The sequence below is a fragment of the Tetrao urogallus genome, assembly GCF_951394365.1.
Source record: "Tetrao urogallus genome assembly, chromosome: 4".
Taxonomy (NCBI): Eukaryota; Metazoa; Chordata; class Aves; order Galliformes; family Phasianidae; genus Tetrao; species Tetrao urogallus.
In genome coordinates, this window is record NC_136817.1 from 38,202,744 (window position 1) to 38,224,012 (window position 21,269).

At 39.0% G+C, this 21,269-nt stretch overlaps 1 protein-coding gene across 1 annotated transcript in view; it reads right to left on the minus strand.

The window, feature by feature from the left end:
* The window catches only part of EGF (epidermal growth factor), a gene marked incomplete at both ends in the record, with an annotated part of 50,693 nt that overhangs the window by 17,805 nt on the left and 11,619 nt on the right, over positions 1-21,269 (minus strand). The window contains 10 exons of the mRNA XM_079534289.1: positions 2,315-2,538; positions 4,145-4,249; positions 6,910-7,058; positions 8,204-8,340; positions 9,181-9,306; positions 10,480-10,602; positions 12,483-12,605; positions 13,534-13,659; positions 17,429-17,631; positions 18,602-18,832. Of these exons, the coding sequence (XP_079390415.1) occupies positions 2,315-2,538; positions 4,145-4,249; positions 6,910-7,058; positions 8,204-8,340; positions 9,181-9,306; positions 10,480-10,602; positions 12,483-12,605; positions 13,534-13,659; positions 17,429-17,631; positions 18,602-18,832 (1,547 nt within the window). The remainder of the gene's footprint in view (positions 1-2,314; positions 2,539-4,144; positions 4,250-6,909; positions 7,059-8,203; positions 8,341-9,180; positions 9,307-10,479; positions 10,603-12,482; positions 12,606-13,533; positions 13,660-17,428; positions 17,632-18,601; positions 18,833-21,269) is intronic.

Consider the following 21,269-nt stretch of genomic DNA (forward strand, 5'->3'; position numbering starts at 1 on the left):
AACTGCCATTAGTCTTTCTACTCATTTAGAAATCTCCTGATTTCAGTATAATCCATGAACAAATTTTTTGCAGTGGAAGGTAAGAACACATCGTGACCTTTCATGGATGTCTAACTGGTCTCAGAGGGGTGTTCTTCCTTTCTGAATCAGATTTGTTTCCTCCTGGTCTTCACCCACATTCTGAATACTCTCTGAGCCTCACTGAGAGGTGTATCTTTTAGACACAAGATGTTATGCTCTGTGTTATTATTTTTGGATGTAAGCCACAATTAGATGATGTTTAGCTTCAACAACAAATGTCAGAACCCTACAAGTAATGGTTTTAGCAAAAATCAGAGCCAAACAAAACAAGTAAATTAGATAAATTAGATCCTTGGAGAAGTAGTATATGTTGATATATCTTAAATACACACCCCAAATAAACTGGAAAAAATACTACGTAAGAAAATTTCTAAGATATTTCATAATTGTTTTTAAATGTTAAATTATAGAGTATATTTTTATTCTCCTAGCACTTCACCACCCCCACTGAGTTGTAAAAATCACTGGATGTTGTTCTTAGCTCTTCTTTCCATGAAATTTGAGCAACTAGCACAAAATTTACACGTTTCTATTTCAACATTTATTCACATTTTAAAGATATATAGCCTACACCATCAACAACACTCCTTTTGACCAGAAATTTCTTAATCTCTTCATTGGTAAAGATACTACGGATTAAACATAGAAACACAACATCATTAATGGAGATACCAGGAAGAAGAAAGAAAGTTAATAGTTACATGTAAGCAGAAGCCTTTCCAAAACTCAAACCACAGTATAAGGAAAATGAATGGTCATGACATTTACTACCTTGGGCAAGTGCTTACAAGCTGTTTTACTTAAAGCTGAAAATAGGGCTAGGAGAAGAGCAGAACTAATCTTACCTATTTCACATGCAACTAGACTAAATGAATACTCAGTACAGAGGCACTAGAGGGAGCTGCTGTAATAAAAATTTCTACTGCAGCACTGTATTACACTAGTATTACAGAATCATAGGTTCATTTGAGTTGGGAAGGGACCCCTAAACAGTCACCTAGTCCAACTCCCCTGAACAGGGACACCTGCAGCTCCATCAGGTGCTCAGAGCCCGTTTAGCCTGACCAGGGATGGTCTCCAGGGATGGGGCACAACCACCTCTTTGGGCCACCTGTGCCTCACTACACATACTGTAAAAAACTTATTTCTGATATACAGCCAAAAGACACATTGCCCTGTTCCTTGCAGAAAAAGAAAGTGAGACAATCAATAGATTCTAAGGCCTTTCTTCTCAAGTCAGCTGCAAGGAGGAGTGTACAGCAGAATATACAGCAGGGCAAGAAATGTTGGCAAGGTCACTCTGCCCAGGGTTTCTAATATCCTACAGACAAGCAGAACAATGCTTCCTCCTAGATCTCACCCTGTCACCTCCAAACAAGTTGGAGGGTAGCTGGGTTGAGAATGAACACAAGCCTTCACAGAGCAGAGCCCAGAACAGCAGTAATTCAACACACCAATCATATTGCTGAACAAAGAGTCCTCATTCTGTCCATGTTTTGTATGTAAACCTACAAAAAAAAATCTGGTCCCCAGAGAGTTTTCAAGCACAAAAGGAAATTGTCCTCTCCAGAAATTAATTTGCCATGTATGAGATTTTCAAGCACATGGTTTACTTTAAATGTGGTACAACATCAGTTCCTCATTGCTAATACTTTTTTTTTTCTTGCTCCAGAAAAAAAGTCAATTGCATGTCAAACAATAGCAACTCAGCAATAACATCTACCAGCATACAGCACAAATCATTCTTCCATTCAACGCCTTCTGTGTGTTTAGAATTCTTCCAGTGTTCAACACTGCAGATGCAGGTTCTTTGCTCAAGGACCTTAATGGCCAAGATTGTCTTCTGGCTTATGATAATATTAACTCACTGGCACAATAAATACAGCAAGACTTGATTTAAACTAAACAGCCATGCATGGAACAAGCCAAACGCAGTTAATTTTTCCCTTCTTTTCATTTTTGTGGGGAAGGCAGAAAAGGTCTCTATGTAATGCAAAATGGCTGATGTGGAAAAGCAGAGATTGTCAGAAAGGTGTTCTTTTGTTAAAACAGATCAATAAATGTCATTCGGTCGACAGATCAGAGAATTAAGTAATGCCATTAAGTTCAATACAGAGTTGCAAGGGATACACAGTACAGCCAGCAACCAAGATCTCCAATACATAGTCACATAGGCACATATACATGCACGCTGACAAGAAGCAGTAGGTAATTATCAACCCCAAAGCCTCACCTACATCATTCTGTGCAAGAATTCGACGACCCGAACCATCCAGATTCGCACTCTCAACCACTGACTGCTTAGCATCACACCAGTACAACTTGTTGGATAAGTAGTCAAGAGTTATTCCACTGGGATGCACGAGACCTATGCTGGCTATAACCCGACGATCTATGCCTTCTAACGAAGAGCTGGCAATTTGGGGATGGATGCCCATTTCGGTCCAGAATAATCTCCTTTAGAAAACAAAACACAAACAGGGAGTCAATAAGGAAGTGATTGCTATTCACTCTGTGGAGTTCTTTCAAGAAGTAGAAGGAAAGGTGCTTGCTTCAAACAAATATATTGGCCGCTGATCTTTTATACCTTGACATAAGATTCCAGCTGATTACACTGGAACTAATGCTGAATCCCTGCTACGTTTGTCAGCACAAAACCTTCCAAAACAGCTCCTATCCAGCCTAGTCCTCCAATCTGCTTTTTGCACTTTCCACAAGTGCTGATAGTGGCATAGCAAAGTCAGGCAATAGAAGACTTGATGCATTACCCAGCTGGTTGGCTAAACAATGATGTAACAATGCACTCATGCAAAGTTACCCACCACCTATGGAGAGCAAGCTAGAGTCCTCAAATTGTCTTAGAAAAACAAACCAGTGACAGATCTTGCCTCATCTTTTAATAACTTCGTAATTCTCAGGGTCTCCCTCAGGAGTCCTGAGTGTTACACAGTGAATGCTGATTTTTTTTTCAAGGAACAGTGCAAGACAGCTCAAAACAGAGACTGCTAAACCCAGAAATTACTTTCAAAGTTTGGACTCAGCCCAAGGCATTAGCTACCTTTTTCAGGGTTACAGAGATACCCCTGGATTCACTTTGCTTTATTTACACAAGTAGTTTTGCTGTAGCCAATGCAGGGATCAGTGTTCTTGATAGTCTTTCTTCTATCTCAGATTCCTCTTCAGCATTGGCTTTACAGTTATGGACACTCACTCCTCTCACCACCAACAAAGCAAGGTTTAGTGATGTTTCCTTCTCCTTTTCCCCTGGTAGCTATTGCTCCAAGCTGTGCAAGTTTTATGCCTCTACTGATACTTCAGATAAGCAATCTCCCTGAACTGACCTGCTTTGTGCATAATGCCACTACCATCTTCCATCTCTATGGAAAGATTTCCTCAGTAAAGCTAACAAAACACCCTCCCTGATTTGGTTTCATGCATCAGTACTTAGAAACAGCAGGATATTAGCACAAAGAAACTCAACAGGATTCTGAATCCCTTTAAAACCACCTTACTATAGGTATACAGGTTGAAATCCATGGGACTTCATTGCTGATTAAAATTGTCAGAATTTCATCAATAGTTCTAAAATTTCACGGTTTCTGTGATCACCTCAGCACTATCTAAGAAGGTACAAAGTGTACTTAAACCAACACACCTCCACAACAGTAGATTTCAGGAGAAACTGAAACATGGCCATAAAAAAATCCTTTGTAAGCCACATATGTCAAAAGTACCTACACCTTCTTCACAGCAATACATATGGAAAAACAAAACAATTATCAGTTAGGATGATTTTAGTAGCTTGTACTTCTCTGTAGTTTCAACCACATACAATATCTTTATTGGTTATAATTTCTTTAATCTAAATGAGGAATTAACATGCTGCAACTCACAACAAAAACCCAGCCATAAATCACTGCAGCTCACATCACTCTGCTAGGCAATTACTGTCCTAATGTAAGGCTTAATGTAGATGTTGTCTGCCAAAAGGGCAAGGCTGGCATGCTCATTTTTCAAAAGCCTTGCTAACTGCTACACAATTAACATGTTTATCACTCCTTACCTCACAAATGGGTGAATGGCAATCCCTCGGGGCTGAGAGATACCCTCCCAAATGATCATTTTTCTTTGCATTCCATTCAAATTGCTTCTTTCAATGCATGCCTTCCTGCAACACATAAGACACTGTTAGGTCCTCCCTTCTATCTTTCTAATTGCCTTTTCAGGCAGAATGTACTAAGTTTTTTCAAACTGTAAGAAATCACTTTGCAAAGACATAAGTAATCCTGCTGCTATGGGGTGTCCAGTTCTTTTATCTGTAAGTAATTCATGTTACAGTTCCATTATCTGGTCCAGGACATGATGATAAAATAGCTGCTGCTGTGTAGATGACTTGAAGTTCTCCTTTTTCAGGAAAATGATGAGTTGGAATTATGATTGCTAACAGATTAATCTTAACTTTAAAAGGAGTCAGGAGAAAAAACAGCTCCTAATTGAATGACACTATCAAGTGTGTAAAGAATTTTTTAAAATAGCACATTTTGTAGCATTTTCCATCCATAAACTGCAGTCAACTTACACATTTTATCTATTTTATAGGGACAGAAGTGAAAGTCCTTCTGGTCACTCCTATGATCTAGAGCAGTGAAGTATAGAACTGTAGATGTTCATTGCTAGAAGCTGAATCTTGGTGAACAAACGTCAGCCTCTACATGAAAGCAAGCCTATCACTTTCCATGCCTTCCTCAATCCATAAAGAAATATCTCACAAGGATAGAAGGAGAAACATATACACTAGGGCTGCTCTGAAAGTAATGTCTCCTATTTTATTATGTTGGCCCATGATATCAGAGGAGGATGTTGGCAATATGGCAGTAAAGACTGAACGTTCCCACCACCATCCCATTCCATGTTGTTGCCATGTGACAGCAGCAGAGGAGCAGTCTGACAAAATGGCGTCTAATGTGGAAATGTGTATGAAGCAAAACTGTGTCACAGAAGAAGAGAAGAAGACAACCTTTCTCTTGCAATACAGTAATGTCAGGACTCATTGCAGTTTGAAGACCATGGAGCACACGGTCCATTTTGGCAGAAATGCTTTGCCACACCCACCACACAGTCCAGATTTGACACCTTCTGACTTCATTCTATGTGGATCAATGAAAGATGGACTGCAGAGGCAACATTTTCTCAATAGTGATGCAATCATTCTTGTAGCACTTGTGAAACATCTGCTGGTGCAGATATTTATGGTCATACCATACAGGCTCTTGTCCACAATGCGTAGCTAATGGTGGTGACTATGTTGAAAAATAGTGGTCTGATAACTGAGAATATGCTCTATGAAGTAGCGTTATTGTGCTCTTTGTACCTGTTGTGGTTTCCACGGAAATAAATGCAAGCCATTACTTTCAGAGCAACCTACATATCTATATATGTGGAATAGAAACGGGTAAACCCAGTAAGTGAGGAAGAAGTAGCAAATACAAACTCATGGCTACATCCTTGGATTTTGTCTTATGGAGAACCACAGTTTCCCATTTCACAAGAAATTATGTCATATTTATATGGAAGTATGATTGCATAGAGAAGTTTGTACCTAATATCAAGGAATTGGACTAGTAATGTATCTAACAGGGACAGTGACCATGATTGGGACTTTTAAAATGATCTTTTCTTGACTAATAAAATATGGGTTATGCTGGAGTATCATGACTGCTCTTTAAGAAGCCATCATAGAATTATAGAATCACCAAGGTTGGAAAAGACCTAAGAGATCATCCAGTCCAACCATTCACCTATTCCCAATAGCTCCCACTAAACCATGTCCCTCAACACAACATCCAGCCTTTCCTTGAACACCCCCAGGCTCGGTGACTCCACCACCTCCCTTGGCAGTCCACTCCAGTGCCTGACCACCCTTTCTGAAAAGTAATACTTCCTAAAGTATCATTGCATGCTCTGTTCTGACATCGCCTTTTTACCACAGATGAATTCTCTTTCTCCGCATGTAACTTTGGTTACTAGCTGAGACATGAAGTCATACTGATTGCCAGTGGTCAGTTCCCTTTAATAACAGAGAATTGACAAAGAAAATTATTTTAAAGTAATTGCCCATTAGCTTTAAGGGGCATAAGTTTAGCTGTCAGCAGTAGTGAGTCCATCCTGAGATGTACTCAGTGCAGTAATACTCTCATATATAGAATCATAGAATCATAGAATCACCAAGGTTGGAAAAGACCTAAAAGATCATCCAGTCCAACCGTTCACCTATTCCCAATAGCTCCCACTAAACCATGTCCCTCAACACAACATCCAGCCTTTCCTTGAACACCCCCAGGCTCGGTGACTCCACCACCTCCCTGGGCAGTCCATTCCAGTGCCTGACCACCCTTTCTGAAAAGTAATACTTCCTAATGTCCAGCCTGAATCTCCCCTGCCGTAGCTTGAAAAAAATATGAAAATATATTTATAAACATGCATTGTGAATATATGTATATTCGACTGTATATGCATACATATACTCACGTGTGCGCACACATATAAATGTATATATGTGGTACATGCTTTAGATTTTTTGCAGCTGAGTCCAAAACCTTGCTCCTTTGACAGACAAAGATAAAAATACAATAGTAGACTGAACATGAACCGCCCGCACTATAGTTTTAAAGATCCTTCTACTGTATATACCAAAGATTACAGCTATCCAGTCAGAATGTGAAACGTTACTGAATTTAGAGTGATATCTCAGCTATTTCTGTATCACCAGTCATTTATTCCAAATATCTTATGGCATGCTTCAACATAAATGCACTGTAGAGCATGTACCCTCGGTCTGTCCAATATAATTTACGGTTAATCCAGTCCACAGCAAGGCCTTCGGGTATATCTATAGCTCCATGAATAACTTTTTCACGATTTGAGCCATCCAGATTAGCTCGTTCTATCCACTTCAAGGCGGTGTGGGCAAAGTAAATCTGTGAAGAAATAACACGAGGCGTATTTAGTTACCACTGCACTTTCTGCTTTATTTCCCCCAGTTCCTCTTTTGAATGAACTTTTTCATCTCAGAAATCCCCTGAATGCTTATTCTCAAAAATCTGCACAGGCCACCTGTGATTCCTGACCAAATGAAAGGCGCATGTCCTTCAACCGGGATGACTGCTGCAGGCTGCTTGTGCTTAGCAGTAAATCCTAACTGCCCTACATACAGTCACCTCAGTACCCTATGGGTTGTTGCAGTAAGCAACTGCTGCACGTGCAGCACAGCTAAGAAAGCAAAAGCAGGAGCAAGCAAAAGGAAGCATGTTATCCTGTCACTACCTGCTCACTTGGAAAAGGGGTCTTAATGCTACCAGAGCAGGTGATTTACATTGGGTACAATGCAGATGAACTGTGAGCTCCCACACAGGGCCCTGTTTCATGGCAGGAAGCCATGTTCCAGTGGCACCTGAAATGATCACCCTGTAATGTGGCTCCGGTTACATTCCCATTTATTTAGTTCTGTCCATCTGGTCCCTGAAACGCTTCCAGCAACATAACTGAACTCCTTACTGGCTTTCACTGTACCATCCAGTACCCTTCTGTGTCTCTCTAAGAGTGTAAATAAATCTCACCATCCCCCAAAAAATGACCATCTGCCATGGGAGACTCAGCAAAGTATAGCTGAACTTCTCTTCTAAACTCCGCAGGCAAAGTGCAGGACACTGGGATGTGCCCACCCATACAAACTGCTCTCTATGAGGAGGACACTCATCTTTCCAACAGGAATATCTTGTAATAAGAAAAAAATCCAGCAAGCATTCATGAGTTTTGTTCAGTAATTACCATTACTCCTCGGATTAGAAGGGACTGCGGCATGTAGCTCTTCTGAAAAAAATACACTAAACCAAATTCCCTGTGAATTAGCTGTGTCAACAAACATATTAAGGCAGTAAGGAAAGGGTGAAACTTCAACTTGTGTGTGGCATCTTGTGCCAGTGGCAATCCTGGGCAGGCAACAGAGCATCACGCAGAGCAATGTGTAATCTGGATCACTGACAGCAGAAAGGTTAAGGCACACGAGAGCCCAATCCATTTGTCCTTGCAACACTTCAAAATCCTCTCATTTTTAATACCTTACCTTATTTTCCACTGGGTCAGAATCCAGTGCTAAGACTACTCCCATCTGCCTTTCAAGTAAACTTGCATAATCTGTTCCATCAAAACTGATCCGGCGGATATCTTGGCTGTTTGCAAACAACAGAAATGGCCGAGGGCCTGGTGAAGAAGAATTGCACATATGTTAATTCTACCAGCTACAAAATGGTCCCTAGAATACATAACTACATAGGATGTTGTGGGTGGGAACAACAGCTCCCGCATATGCTCTGATTCTCTGTGTTCTTTCTGGCGCTTTAATAATATAATCACCAATACCTTAACTACTGAAGTACATTCTGGGCACTGCTTCATTTGTTTCTTTTCATACTTTGTATTTTTTTTTTTTTTTTTCAATTCTGTATAACTATGTACATCTTTTCAGGTCAAATTATTTCATTCTCACTTAACTATATTCATTACCTGAGGCCAACCCTAAGCATGCAATGAAAGTTTTGTCCCTGGAAGGTCTGAAAGTGTGAAAGCATAAGTAACAAAGAAGCAAGAAAAGAAGAGGCAAAAACCTGAATATAACATTTAGAAATTAAGATATAGTTCCACCTCCACTGCTAGGTAAATCTCTTAAGCACATAGCAAAGAAAGACAGAAGGAATTTTGTAGTATTTTATTTTATTAGCCTCTCACCTCTGGAGCCTGGATTTAAATCTCACACACATCTGAGGTAACCTCATGCATCTATTAAGTTAATTCAGCAGTCTAAAACTATTTCCTGAGAGAACGTTGTGACCACTCTCATTACTGAGCTAAAAGCAAGGCTAGGATTAATTGTGCTAGAACCAGTACATAGATAGACAGTAACCAAATTATTTTTCTAAGTGTTGCTCAAAGTAATATGGAACTAGTGCAAAATTGTACTGCAGTTATGCTACCTACTTTAAAAGCCTCTGAAACATTTTTTCTTTCATTGGCAGAAATAAGCAGGCTTATCAAGATACTGACCTATAGCAGTGCAGTGCTTTCTGTCTCGTTGAAGCCTATATCCAGGAAAGCAAGCACACTCCCAGGAGAATGGGCTTAAAGAAGAACATATCTGGCTACAGCCACCATTATCTGGAGATGTGCAACCTTAAACAGAGCATTGGAAAATTTTAACTTTGCCATCCTAAGGAAAAAATACAACAAAATTGTAAGTATAAGTAAGCGAGCAAGTCACTCTGATTAGGATTTCTACAGTATAAACTCTCTCTGTGATGGACAGAATTCTGAAAAGCCTCATGTTGGAAGCAGAAGTCAAGTGAAATGAAATACAATTAGGTTCAGCTTCCCCTTGAGCCTTTCCTGAAAATTCAGGACACAAGGTGGGAGTGCATGGGATTGGGATATATGACCAGGCTTCCATGTGTCGACTGGTTTCGAGAACTTTTTCAACCATGGAAATCTCATCCAAAATAAAACAGTAACAAATTCTATCAGAGATGGCACTCCATGCAGAGCAGCAGCTAATAAACGCTATTCTCCAAGTTAATTAATCTAGGATGATGAACTGGTGAAATTCAGTGACTTCCTAATAGAACAAGGCAAAATTTTAGGCAAAACGAAAGGAAACCATTCATTCTTCATGGGCTGTACAACTCAGTGGAGCATCCCCAGCAAAAAGGCAACATTGCTACATGTATATGGTACAGTGCAAAGTAAGTAGCAGTTGTAAAAGAGGAAGGGGATTTGTCAAGGCATGAGATTGGCATTAACTGTGCTGTCTTGATCCCTAGGCTTACAAAAATACAGCTGGAAAGTACAGCCTGAATTTGGAGAGCCACTAGAATAAGGAATGACAGATGAGTAGGTGGAACTTCTCCAAATACTCTAACTGCAAAAATGTCATTTGTGGCTAACTAGATGAAATTGCTGCAAGTTAAAGTGCCTCAGAACCTAGGTTGTGCAATGTTGATAAAGTCATCTTCAGATTTCAACCAATCCCTGATTTTGTATGATTCCTCTCAAATATAAACTGTAGATGCCACCTGCAACCAATATCTAGGAGATGCCTTGTTTCGTGTGACAGCAGAAGAATTTGGCCTGTAAATATTGAATGTTGTTACTAGTAAGCATCTATTAAAAATGAAGATGAATATTGCACATCTCAGTGCTCAAAGAGCCAGACTTTCCACTGCCTCCTATCTTGTACAATCATTTACAGCTGTGCAAAATGACTGTAAGGTGCCATCATTTACTCCTGGTTCTCTGTGCCAAGAACAGAGTTTGGCAGTCATTACCACTATGAAAACGTTAAACACTTACCCGTGCATGCTTTGCCATCCTCTTTGAGTACAGATCCTTCAGGACAAAAGCAAACAGGCCCTTTAGATGTCTGAAGGCAACCATGGCTGCATTCAGTGTCGTTATTTAAACAGGAAATTAGCTCTACAGTAATTTAAAGAGGAAAAAAGATAATCATAAATGATAGAATAAATTTTTATTAAACCTTCTTCAAGAGGCGTGTTAACATTTTCATAGCTGTTATTCAGTTGTTTGGTTTTTTTCCTCCATCCAAATTTTTTTACACTCTCCTAATTACAGCAAAGGAAAACCCAAACTTATCACTGAGTCACGAAGCCCTTAGACTCATCAGTCTAAAATTTACAAATTTTTATGAAGGAATGAGATTAAAATAGAAACAGATAAGAAAATGATCACTTTTACACTTTATCTAATGTGGATCAAGTTTCCATTATAAAAGGAAGTCAGACTTAATGCGAAAAACGTGAAGACAATTAGGAAAAAACAATGACTCCCTCTTTTATGCAGTTCCATGGGATCCTCTCCTTCCACCTCTGCTCTGCAGTGCTGCATCTCTTTGCAGCCCCATTTCTGCACCACAAGGCAGCACCCCCTGGAACTAACACAGGTTTCACACAGCTACTTCTTCGAACCAGCTGCATACACTAGCTTAAATGGGGCATAGCTGTTGCAAATACTCCTCCCAGGCAGCTGTGCTCTGAACTGGACTGCTCTAAGCCTTTAGGCATGGTGAAGAGGGTGAAGAAACCAATCTCATGTTTATTTCCCACTACAGCATGTGGTTCTGGATGAACAGCTGCATACAAGACAATCTCAAGGTGCATAGATAGTGACATATCTGCCTTATGTTGCAGTGGTTATGGAGTTATACTACCCATGCCACATCTCTAACATATGTTAGAAAAATTGCATTATCTATCTAATTTGAGGCACTCAAACTGTAGGCATAGAGTTTAAGTTAGTCATCTTGGACACACGGGGACATCGCACCACGCAGCTGGTGCTGCAGGTCTTCAGTCACATCTGACTGCCTCATGCAGTCTCCCACAGCCTGGACACCTATGCTTAGATCCCTGAGTCCTGTACCTAGCTTTCATTTAACTAAGGGAGAAGTGCCTCTTGGAGTCTTAAAAATCAATAGGCTGTACGGCTATATTTAGACATTAGTATTGATATTTAATACACCCTACAGCCTGCCACAGTCCATACTGAACTCACTGCTGTGCACTGGCACTTTTAAAGAGGCACTTCTATTCATATAGCAATGTTTAATTTTTGTGGAAACAAGGAAGAAGGATCTTTACATGTCTATTCCAAAGTAGAAAAGTGATGGGAGATATCCTAAGACCTGAAGAACTTCGTTCAGTTTCACATTTTATGTCCTAGAAAAACTGGATTCATTTGTAGGCCAAGTATACACAACACTGAATTATGGAAGAAAAGATGTTGCCAGTTAGAAAGCAACTCAGCAAACACTGTAAAACTTTGTTGCTATAACTCAACATGAGTGCTGCATGCAGGCATCTAGAATCAGATACACAGATGCATGAAACCTCAATCCTCTTTGGTCCACAAGAGGCTCACATGTGATTACTCGCGTGTGACATACTTCCTTAGAAATGTAATCTGTCTTTGGTACATGCAGTTTAAGCTAGTCCTACTTATATACTAAAGGAGAGAAGCAATGCAACAAGCAAAACTTTCAGATGTTTGAGTTATACTCAAGGACTGTCTCCCATATTATAAAATCACAGAATAGTTTGAATTGGAAGGGACCCTTAAAGGTCATCTGGCCCAACTCCCCTGCAACAGGGGACAGAACAGGGACACCTGTCCCATCAGGTGCTTCAGAGCCCCTCCAGCCTGACCTTGGGTGTCTCCAGGGATGGGGCATCCTCCACCTCTCTGGGCAACCTGCACCACTGCTTTATCACCCTCATCATAAAACATTTATTCCTTATATCCAATCATACTGTAGACATCTTTGAATTAGTGCTACTTACCATGACATGTTTTCCTATCAGGCAGCAGAACAAAACCTCTTGGGCAGGTGCAATAATAGGAACCAGGAATGTTCACACACCCCAGAGTACAGCCATGATTCCAGAAGCCACATTCATTGATATCTGCCAAAAGAAGCACTGTGTCAGAATATGATCACCAGCCAATGTCATGGAATTGAATTAACAAAGCCTCACAGTCTTCAAAAAATCTCTTTATTTCCCATCCTTTTTACAAGATATGCTGGTCCTACTAAATACTTTTTTAAAAAGCAAGTCTTTAGACCTAATTGAAATAAGCTTCAAAAACCTTCAAGCACCATATTCAGGCTGTATGTGCTCAACATATGTGTCCAGAGGCAAAGTATGCCTTCCCAAACAGATTCCAGTGCCATAATCCTGTATGCACCCTAAAAATTCTCATTAGATACTTCCTTCTGACAAAAAAATTCTTTTTTTTTAAGTGGCTCCAACATGACTTGAGAAAAATTCTCGAAATGGGGAAATGTTTTAGAAGATTCATTTTGGAAAACAATTCTGGCTAATTTCCTGAGGACTGCATGGCTGCTGTAAATGTTTTAAGCTCATAATTCTGATGCCTTTACATCTATCCAACTTTGGTCATGCGGTGAAAATGGTGCTTCTAAAAGTCATATGTTGACAATAATTAATAATACCAGATTTTTATTAAAGCAATGCACACTCAAACATTTATACCTGTTAGGAATTAATGCAATTTTCAAAGGTGAGGCTTAAAACAGCCATCGTGTTACGATATCTTTCAACATTTCACCTACAGTGATGCAATCCATTCTAAGTTTTGTCAAGATCCATAAGAATGACAATTTCTTAAGCTAAGACCAACATTTCTCACAAGGACAGCATTTGTGGCATTTTTGTATGTCTCCTTTTAGACTGTACTAGCACAGGGAAAGCCACTAAACTGACATGTTACCTTGAAGTGTTTCTTCATCCTCAAGATTGGAATAAAGTAAAAGAGCAGAGGAATCTTTTTATCTGGTGGAATAAAGCTGAGAGTAGATCTATGTATTACCTTCACAAAACTGTTTATTTCGACTTAAAATAAAGCCACTAGAACATTTACACCGATGAGTCCTTGAGTCCAGCCTGCAGATTCTTCTTCTGCACTTTTCTTTGTTCAAACCACAGATTCCTTTTTCTGGAAAAGCAAACATAATGTAAATCTAATCTTCTGTTCAAGGAGGAACTGTTTTGTTCAGTGACACACCTCTCCTTCTCAACAGTAACTTACTCAACCTGAGTAACTTATTTTTTAATAACTTCTATAACTTTCTGATTTTTTGGTAAAATGAAGCCAAAAATTCACTATCAAATTAAAGCGTTTGTAGGACAAAGAGTACATTTTTCAAAGACAAAAGGTAAGTTTCTTCAGAGGAAGAAGAAATGAGCCCACAGCAGAAGCCTTACTGCTACTCTCACTTCAGAGAACAAGGCAAACAGACACTGAAGCATCTCTTTCCACAGGAAGGATTGGCAGAGCCTCGTGTCAGCTCAGCCACCTTCCACAGCTGGTGCTTCCGCAGATATGCAACACTCATGCTCTTATTTCTGTCTTGCAAACTATTATTTTTGTTTTAATCTTCCTAATCTTCTTCTAGGGTTGCTTGCCCCTTTTCCAAGCTAAGAATAGCTGAACTGCTGCCACTGGATATGGGCATGTAGCCACCCACACATAACTCTGTGCTTGCCCTGTGCTGTATGTGAAATAAAGGGAATCATGGTCTCATATAGGCAGGGAAGACACTGGATGCAAAGGAATTGCTCATAGCATCTCCAATCCAACATTCAAATTCCAAGAGATGGACACCAGCATGATATTAAATTTCAGCATTTAATCTTCTGCTAGCCACAGACGAAGAAAAGCTGGCCATCAGTTGCAATGACAGATCACATCTATAAAAGAGTGAACTAATTTCCTAGACAGACATTTCATCTTGGCTGAAAGTATCAGCAGTGGACATATTTGCATCAGACTGATTAATTTTTCTCTAACAAAAATCATATTGCTGAATGAGAAACAATGATGGATGACTAGATGGATATTATGTGTGTCACCATGCATGTGAACTTATCAGAAACTTGAATCTTATGTAGTTTTATCTGAGCCTATCTTTTTGTAGAACTATTTTTGAATTTATGAACTAGGGCCTTAATCTTTGTCACTGTTGAAGCTGAATCAGACACATGTTACGGTGTCTAACTTCCAAATACAGAACAAATCACAATGACAGCAGTGCAAATATATTCTATCTCAAAACAGTACAAACGAGCAACCAGATGACACTCAAGATTGCATCTTAAAATTAAAGGTGAACAGTCTCTAAGTCATGAATCACAAAAATTTTAAGATAGTATTTTCTGTAGAAATAGTCGCTATGAACCACATTTTCTCACTGCCCCCTACCCTATCACATTTTAAATGGAAATTTTTGTTCTCAGATGATTACTTGACATCAGTATCTCACATTAGAAAGAAACAGAAGGTAATTACTCAAAAAAAAAAAAAAAAAAATCCTGGGATTTCTGAATAGCACTTCCTCTTGATTTATTAACCCATCAGAGAAGATATTTTTTAAAAATTCCAGACAGACCCTTTGAGACTTCAAGGTAATTAAAGCATTTTATGAACCATTAATAAAAGTGGAAAGAGCACTCCAACTGGCATTTGTGAATGCACATACAGACATCAAATCTAGGGTTAGTTATCAAAGAGACTTCAGTTAAACTAAAGACCATCTTCCAGACACTACCATGCCAAAGTTGTTGTGTGGGGTTATAGCAAACCCCACAGCTGAATTAATGCCCCTCTCCCTACTTATTGGCTCTGATCAATTCAGGAAAGCCTTTTGAAAGAGAAGTAGGAAAGAGGACATGAGAAATGTAAAATAAATAATCTAAATTCCTGTCAAAAATCTGATCATATCAGTTGAGCGCTTCTTGTCAGTTTCCTTTTCATCTGAAGGACTTATTTGCTATCTGCTTTAAATAAGGCCTGATAATTCACAGCTGACACTACAGTATAACATATACTTTCTTAGCTTGTACAGAGCACCCAATTAGTCTAGTTATGCTTTCATCTCCAGGTTACTCTGTTGTAAGATCAGCTATAAATCTCATTTGTACTCCAGACTCATTAGCCCTTCTTTCATCTCAGTTCTTGCAGTGGATAAGCCAAGCAATGTATATGCAAAGTCCAGAAAGTTCATCTGGATTCAACCCTTTACGCTTCTTTCTACTCCTTCACTTCTCAGACATATTTGCAAGGTATTTAGAATAAAATAGAACTACTTCTGAAAACAGTCATAGTTTCATAACACATGTTGGAAGTAAATGATGCAAGGCATTTAATAGCACTAGTATGTGACTTATTGAAGAGAGGTGGGGACAACCTCATTCTAGTGCAAAAAGAAACTTAGGAAAATAACATGTTCTAGAGGGAAGAACTAAGTGACCATAGTCAATGAGCACTATGCTACATCCTTTTGTGGAGAGAACATATGTAACAACTAATAGCCCCTGAGGTTCAGAACACTGTCATGAACTACCTTCCTCAGCCACTGTATCCCCCATCTTCATGAAAATGCAGATATGGCAACAGGCAGTACCAAAGAAGAGACACTACATGGGGCATTCCAAATTTTGGAATCTTTGCAACAGCACTGAGACATGTGTGGTCTTGTCACTATACTATCTGCTCTACAAATGCACCTTTTCATTGTTATTCTGTGTGTAAGAACTAAATGTATGAGTTGAAGAAAGTGCTTTAATTTGCCGAGAAAACTATTTTTCTCAAAGGAAGCACAGAACCAGTATTGTCTCTGAATGAAGATTCCCTGTGGTTACAAGCATAAGTTTGATTTCCAAGATTACTTTCTATTCTTCACCTCAACAGATTCTTGCACTGCAAACAAAGCATTTGTGAGGAAAGTTCCCTTGAAAATTTTGATTTTCCCATTCAGATCAGAGTTCAGGAAAGAGATACAGCATTATACCAAATAAAGCTGTTGGCTGGCATGAAGAAAGACAAAGCCTATTATGCAGTAGATATTTCAAACTGGCTCAAAAGAGATGGACACAGTTTCATTTTTCCTCATAAAAGCACACACCACTTTTTCCTAATGTTTTTACACCACCTGTACCTCTTGGGCACCCTGCACTTCCTATTGTCTCAGCAGGAATCATCAAGGAAAGCAGTCAACTTTCATTTTCTGATCCCACAACAAAATGCAGTGGCATGGCTATTTCGTACCGCAGGCTGCAACTGATACCAATTAAAGACACCCAGGGCTCTCATTTAATAGTTACTATGGCAGCCTCAGACCTGTCTTAAACAAGATGAATCTTAATCCAATGAAGCTGAGACATCCACGCTATCACTTGTAGGTCACACTATATTCTTCTTAAAATCCTTCAGTGCCATAATAATCAATCAGAGGTATTTAGATGTGCATTACATTAAAACTTCCAGCAGAGAACTGGTATTTGATGAATACAATCAACACACACACACACAAAAAGGCTGTCTTTACATTTAGAAATAAAGTATAAAAATAAATTTGTGAAACAAAGAAAAGGAAGGAAAAGGAAAGTGGAAGGGAAGAAAACTGGAAAAGTGGAAAATTGGAAAAGTGATGACACAGAGAAAATCACACATAGAATCACAGGGCTGGAGAGAAACCTCTGAAGATCGTCAATTGTTTCTATATGCATTCAAATTAATGAAAAGAGCAGTTAATGCTCAGCAGCTTCCCGTCTGATACACTAGTGAACATATGGGTTGCTGAAGTTGAAGAAAACCTGGTCATTGACTTTACTGAGGCCCGGAATTTTGCAGGAGAAAATTATTACTGTGAAAGGTCAGTATGTACATCCTTATTATTTTCACAAACACATTACAGTTTACTTACCAAACTCTTGAAGATCTGTTCTTGCACCAGGCTGTTTAAATGGATGCACTACTTTTATCTCCACGGGTGGAAAAAGTGATGGTTTCAGGCTAATAGTGACTACAACCTTTCCAGTATACTTGTTGGCTGTCCGTACTGTACCAGATTTCAGCTCCGAATAGTACAGGTGGTCAGCAAAGAGAGACATACCGAGCAACTGATATCTACAACATTGAAAAATTAGTATGAAATGGCACATCACCCAATTCCTGTATATACTGAGTCACACATTTTCTGAGCAGTGAGTCCAGCCAAGTTTACTGTAAATAGCCTTTGTTTTCTTTTAGGTGTATGTGAGAGTCAGATGAGATGCCAGAGACACTCCCAGCACTCAGAATCCTTCAAATTTACAAGAAACAGCTACAAAAACTGTGATCATTTCTCACAGAGTATGTGAGATGCTGTTTAAGACTGACTCAACTGACAGAGAGATTCTATTGAACCAGCAATTAAAATGGGCACTTGCTTTATTGAAGGATTTAGGCCAGAAAATTACCCCCATTTCCCAGTGTGGCACTGGAAAGTGCCTTCTCTGAACCTTCTGACTGTCTCAGGAAGTTAGGATGGAGATGGAGGGACAGGAACAGGGTTTTCCTTAAATCTGTCTTGCTGCTGCACTCTGTCAGGCACTGGGGAGACAAGGATAACTAAAAATCTGCTGACTTTCTCTGAAGAGCCTGAGCACAGGGCACCATCTATACCTCCCTGAGCAGCAGCTGAAGAGGACAACAGGCTTAGAAGAGGACAGGGAAGACCTGATAGAGCTCAGGCTTTTGAGCATAGCTCAGACACCTGAGCTAACCTACGGTGACCCTGGACAAATCATTTAAGCTCTCTGCTTTCGTCTTCTCTATCTGCAGAAAAAGGCTACTAATAAACACTCAGAGAGGATTTCTGAGGATTATGTGGTTATCATTTGCTAAAAGCTTAGAAGATGGAGAGTACTAAGTGGCAGTATTATCTGCAGTGAATTCAACAGTTAGTTTTTTCCGTTTTCACCTTTGTAGAACTACAGTTACAAAACATTTATATGCATTACAATGTTGTGAAGCAACAAAATAAAAGTCTCCTATGCTTTCTTTAACTGCACGCCCAGGAAATAAGCTTTCTTTCTGACAGCCCAGAAAAACTCACCGACCAGAACTTCGAAGCAAATGAACAGCACCCCCTTCATAGTCACATGATCCAATATGGGAAATCTCATTCCCATGGTCATGCTGGATCCAGTAGAGCCTTATGTCAACAAAATCTAGTGAGATGGCCTTTATTTTTTCTGTGGTTCTTAAAATATTTTTCACATCACTTCCATTGAGGGACTCACGGTATATACTTGAAACTGTACCATCTGATGACCAAAACAGTATCCTGCAGGAAAGAGGCATATTTTGGGAAAAAAATTAAGTATTTATATGCTTACAAGGTAACATCACTGGTATGTATTCCTTGCTCCCATGTGCAAACTTTTTTCAATCTTACCAAAATGCATTCAGAACCAAAGCTAATAATAAAGCAAGGGGATTCCTCAACATACATTGACCTTTTCCAGGAAAAAAACATATATGTCCTTCAAAACATAGCTCTAATTAGAATGGAAATAATTTTCACCAAAAGGGTGTTCCCTGTTTAATGGAATCAATATTACCACTAATTTTTTGTTACAGTTGTTTTCCTGTTTTAATAAATATACTTTTACCAGCAGACTTATGACATTCAGGAAGCAATGATATACTAGAAATCTCATGTAGGTCAAGCAGGAATCAGCCCAGCTTAACTGCGAGGCACAGTTATCTCTCTCCTTGCTTTGTTCCACCATGCAGTCAGAGAGGGAAACTAGAACAACCTCTGAAATTTACAGGGGACTGCTGCAAACTTAGGAAAAAATGTATCTTTGAGGCAGATATTTGGCCCTCTGCCTCTGTGGAGGAAGTCATCTCCAAAAATTTCAGACCAACACCACACACACTAGTACTTTACTTAACAATACCAAATCATTTCCTTCTACCACCTTCCTCCTGGTTACAGCAGCCAGCCTATGATGTCATTAAATTAAGGCCCAGTCAAAATAAAGTTTCAATACCCAGATCAGTTAGGCACTGAACTTACATACATCTGAAGTTATTAATGGATCAGAACTCAGATTTGGTGATGTGACTAAGGTTAGCAACAGCTCTACCAGGGCAAGTTAACATTCACTAGTCTATTTTATTTCTTAAGGCTTGGGTTTAGATTCTTTGCTTTAGATTCTTACATTTAAGCACAAAAAAATCCGAGACACTTTATAATTTTGCCTTATCTTCACAAAACTGCAAGATTTACAGTATGAAACAGCATAAAACCAGCTTTATTGCGTTAATCTGTTGTACTAAACAAGCAGGAAGAAACAACCCTTGCCTCATGGCTTTTTCTCCCTGTTGCATGGCCTCCAGTCATCATAGACTATTAAAGTAGATGCAAAAATATGTTTCCAGAAGGACAGTCCAGCTTTCTACTGTCATTAACACTTCATTAACACCTGCTTGCATTTCTGTGTTACCCTTTGCTATTTAAGAAACCTCAATGTTCTGGAAGTTTGAATAAATGCTAGCATTCACTTTTTGTCGATTAGGAAACTAAGAAACAACAGTAATTATAGTTTCTGTGAAGATATTTTGCAAATTTGTTTATGATCTTAACATACAGGAAGACTGAAGAACAAAGTTTACAAGCCAGCTTGAGTAATTGCCAGCATTTACCTTATTTTTCATCTCCTTCTTTTATTTTTACTTCTGATTTTTCAGCATTTTTAATAGCATTTTTTTTAAAAATCAATCTTACAGCTAGGGTTACATCATTAGCAGTAAAATAATCTTATTACTACTAATATTTAGGCACATTCCTTGAGAAAAACTCCATTACTAGGGTACCACATTGACTTTCATTTCTTAAGAGTTGCATAGATTTTAGGAAAGACACCGTTAACATCAGACTTAGAGAATGTGTATACCTGTGTGCATAAACATATTGTTGGGTATTTTTCTTTCTTTTTCTTTAATTCACATTAAAAATAGAGGGTTTTCATACAAGCAAAACACACCAGGACAGAATTGTAACATCAAACTTCTTGAAGTCTATTTTCTTTACAGTTTATTACTGGCTTTCTGTAAGCATATTATGTACAGTTTCTGTGCATGGTGAATCACACGTAGGTGAATATACAAACTTGAATCTCTACATATGTTTCATTGAGTTCAGGAAATATACTTCTATAATGTCATTTTGTAACATATCCATCCGTGGCATTTGACCATGGATGTAAGGACCCGTGAATATTTCCAAAGCTGGTAAACATTGTATTTAAGTCAATCAGAAGAAAATATTTTAAATGAAAATACACATATTTATAGTTTAAGTATGCCAGCTTGGGAGTAAAAGGGACTCCCAACATTCGGGATGAACATTTGTGAGCAACATTTGGATGGCTGGACTAGACGATCTTGTAGGTCCTTTCCAACCTTGTGATTCTATGATTTGCAGGCATTGTAGCTTTTGCTGCTCGAATTCTTCCTGCTGCCCTGAAACTATGCTCTCTTTGAGAAAGGACCAGCAGATCCTCAGATCTCCTAACTAAAGAAATTTTCTCTGATGATCAATTGGTATAGATTCTGCATTAGACCTTAGTAGGCATTTCTCACACACTTCTCTGGTTCTCTCTTATATATTTATTAATCTTTTATTCTATTACCCCCAAAGAAAGGAGATTTAGATTAGATGTTTGGCAGAAATTTTTCACTTTGAGGCACTGGCACTAGCTGCCCAGAGAAGG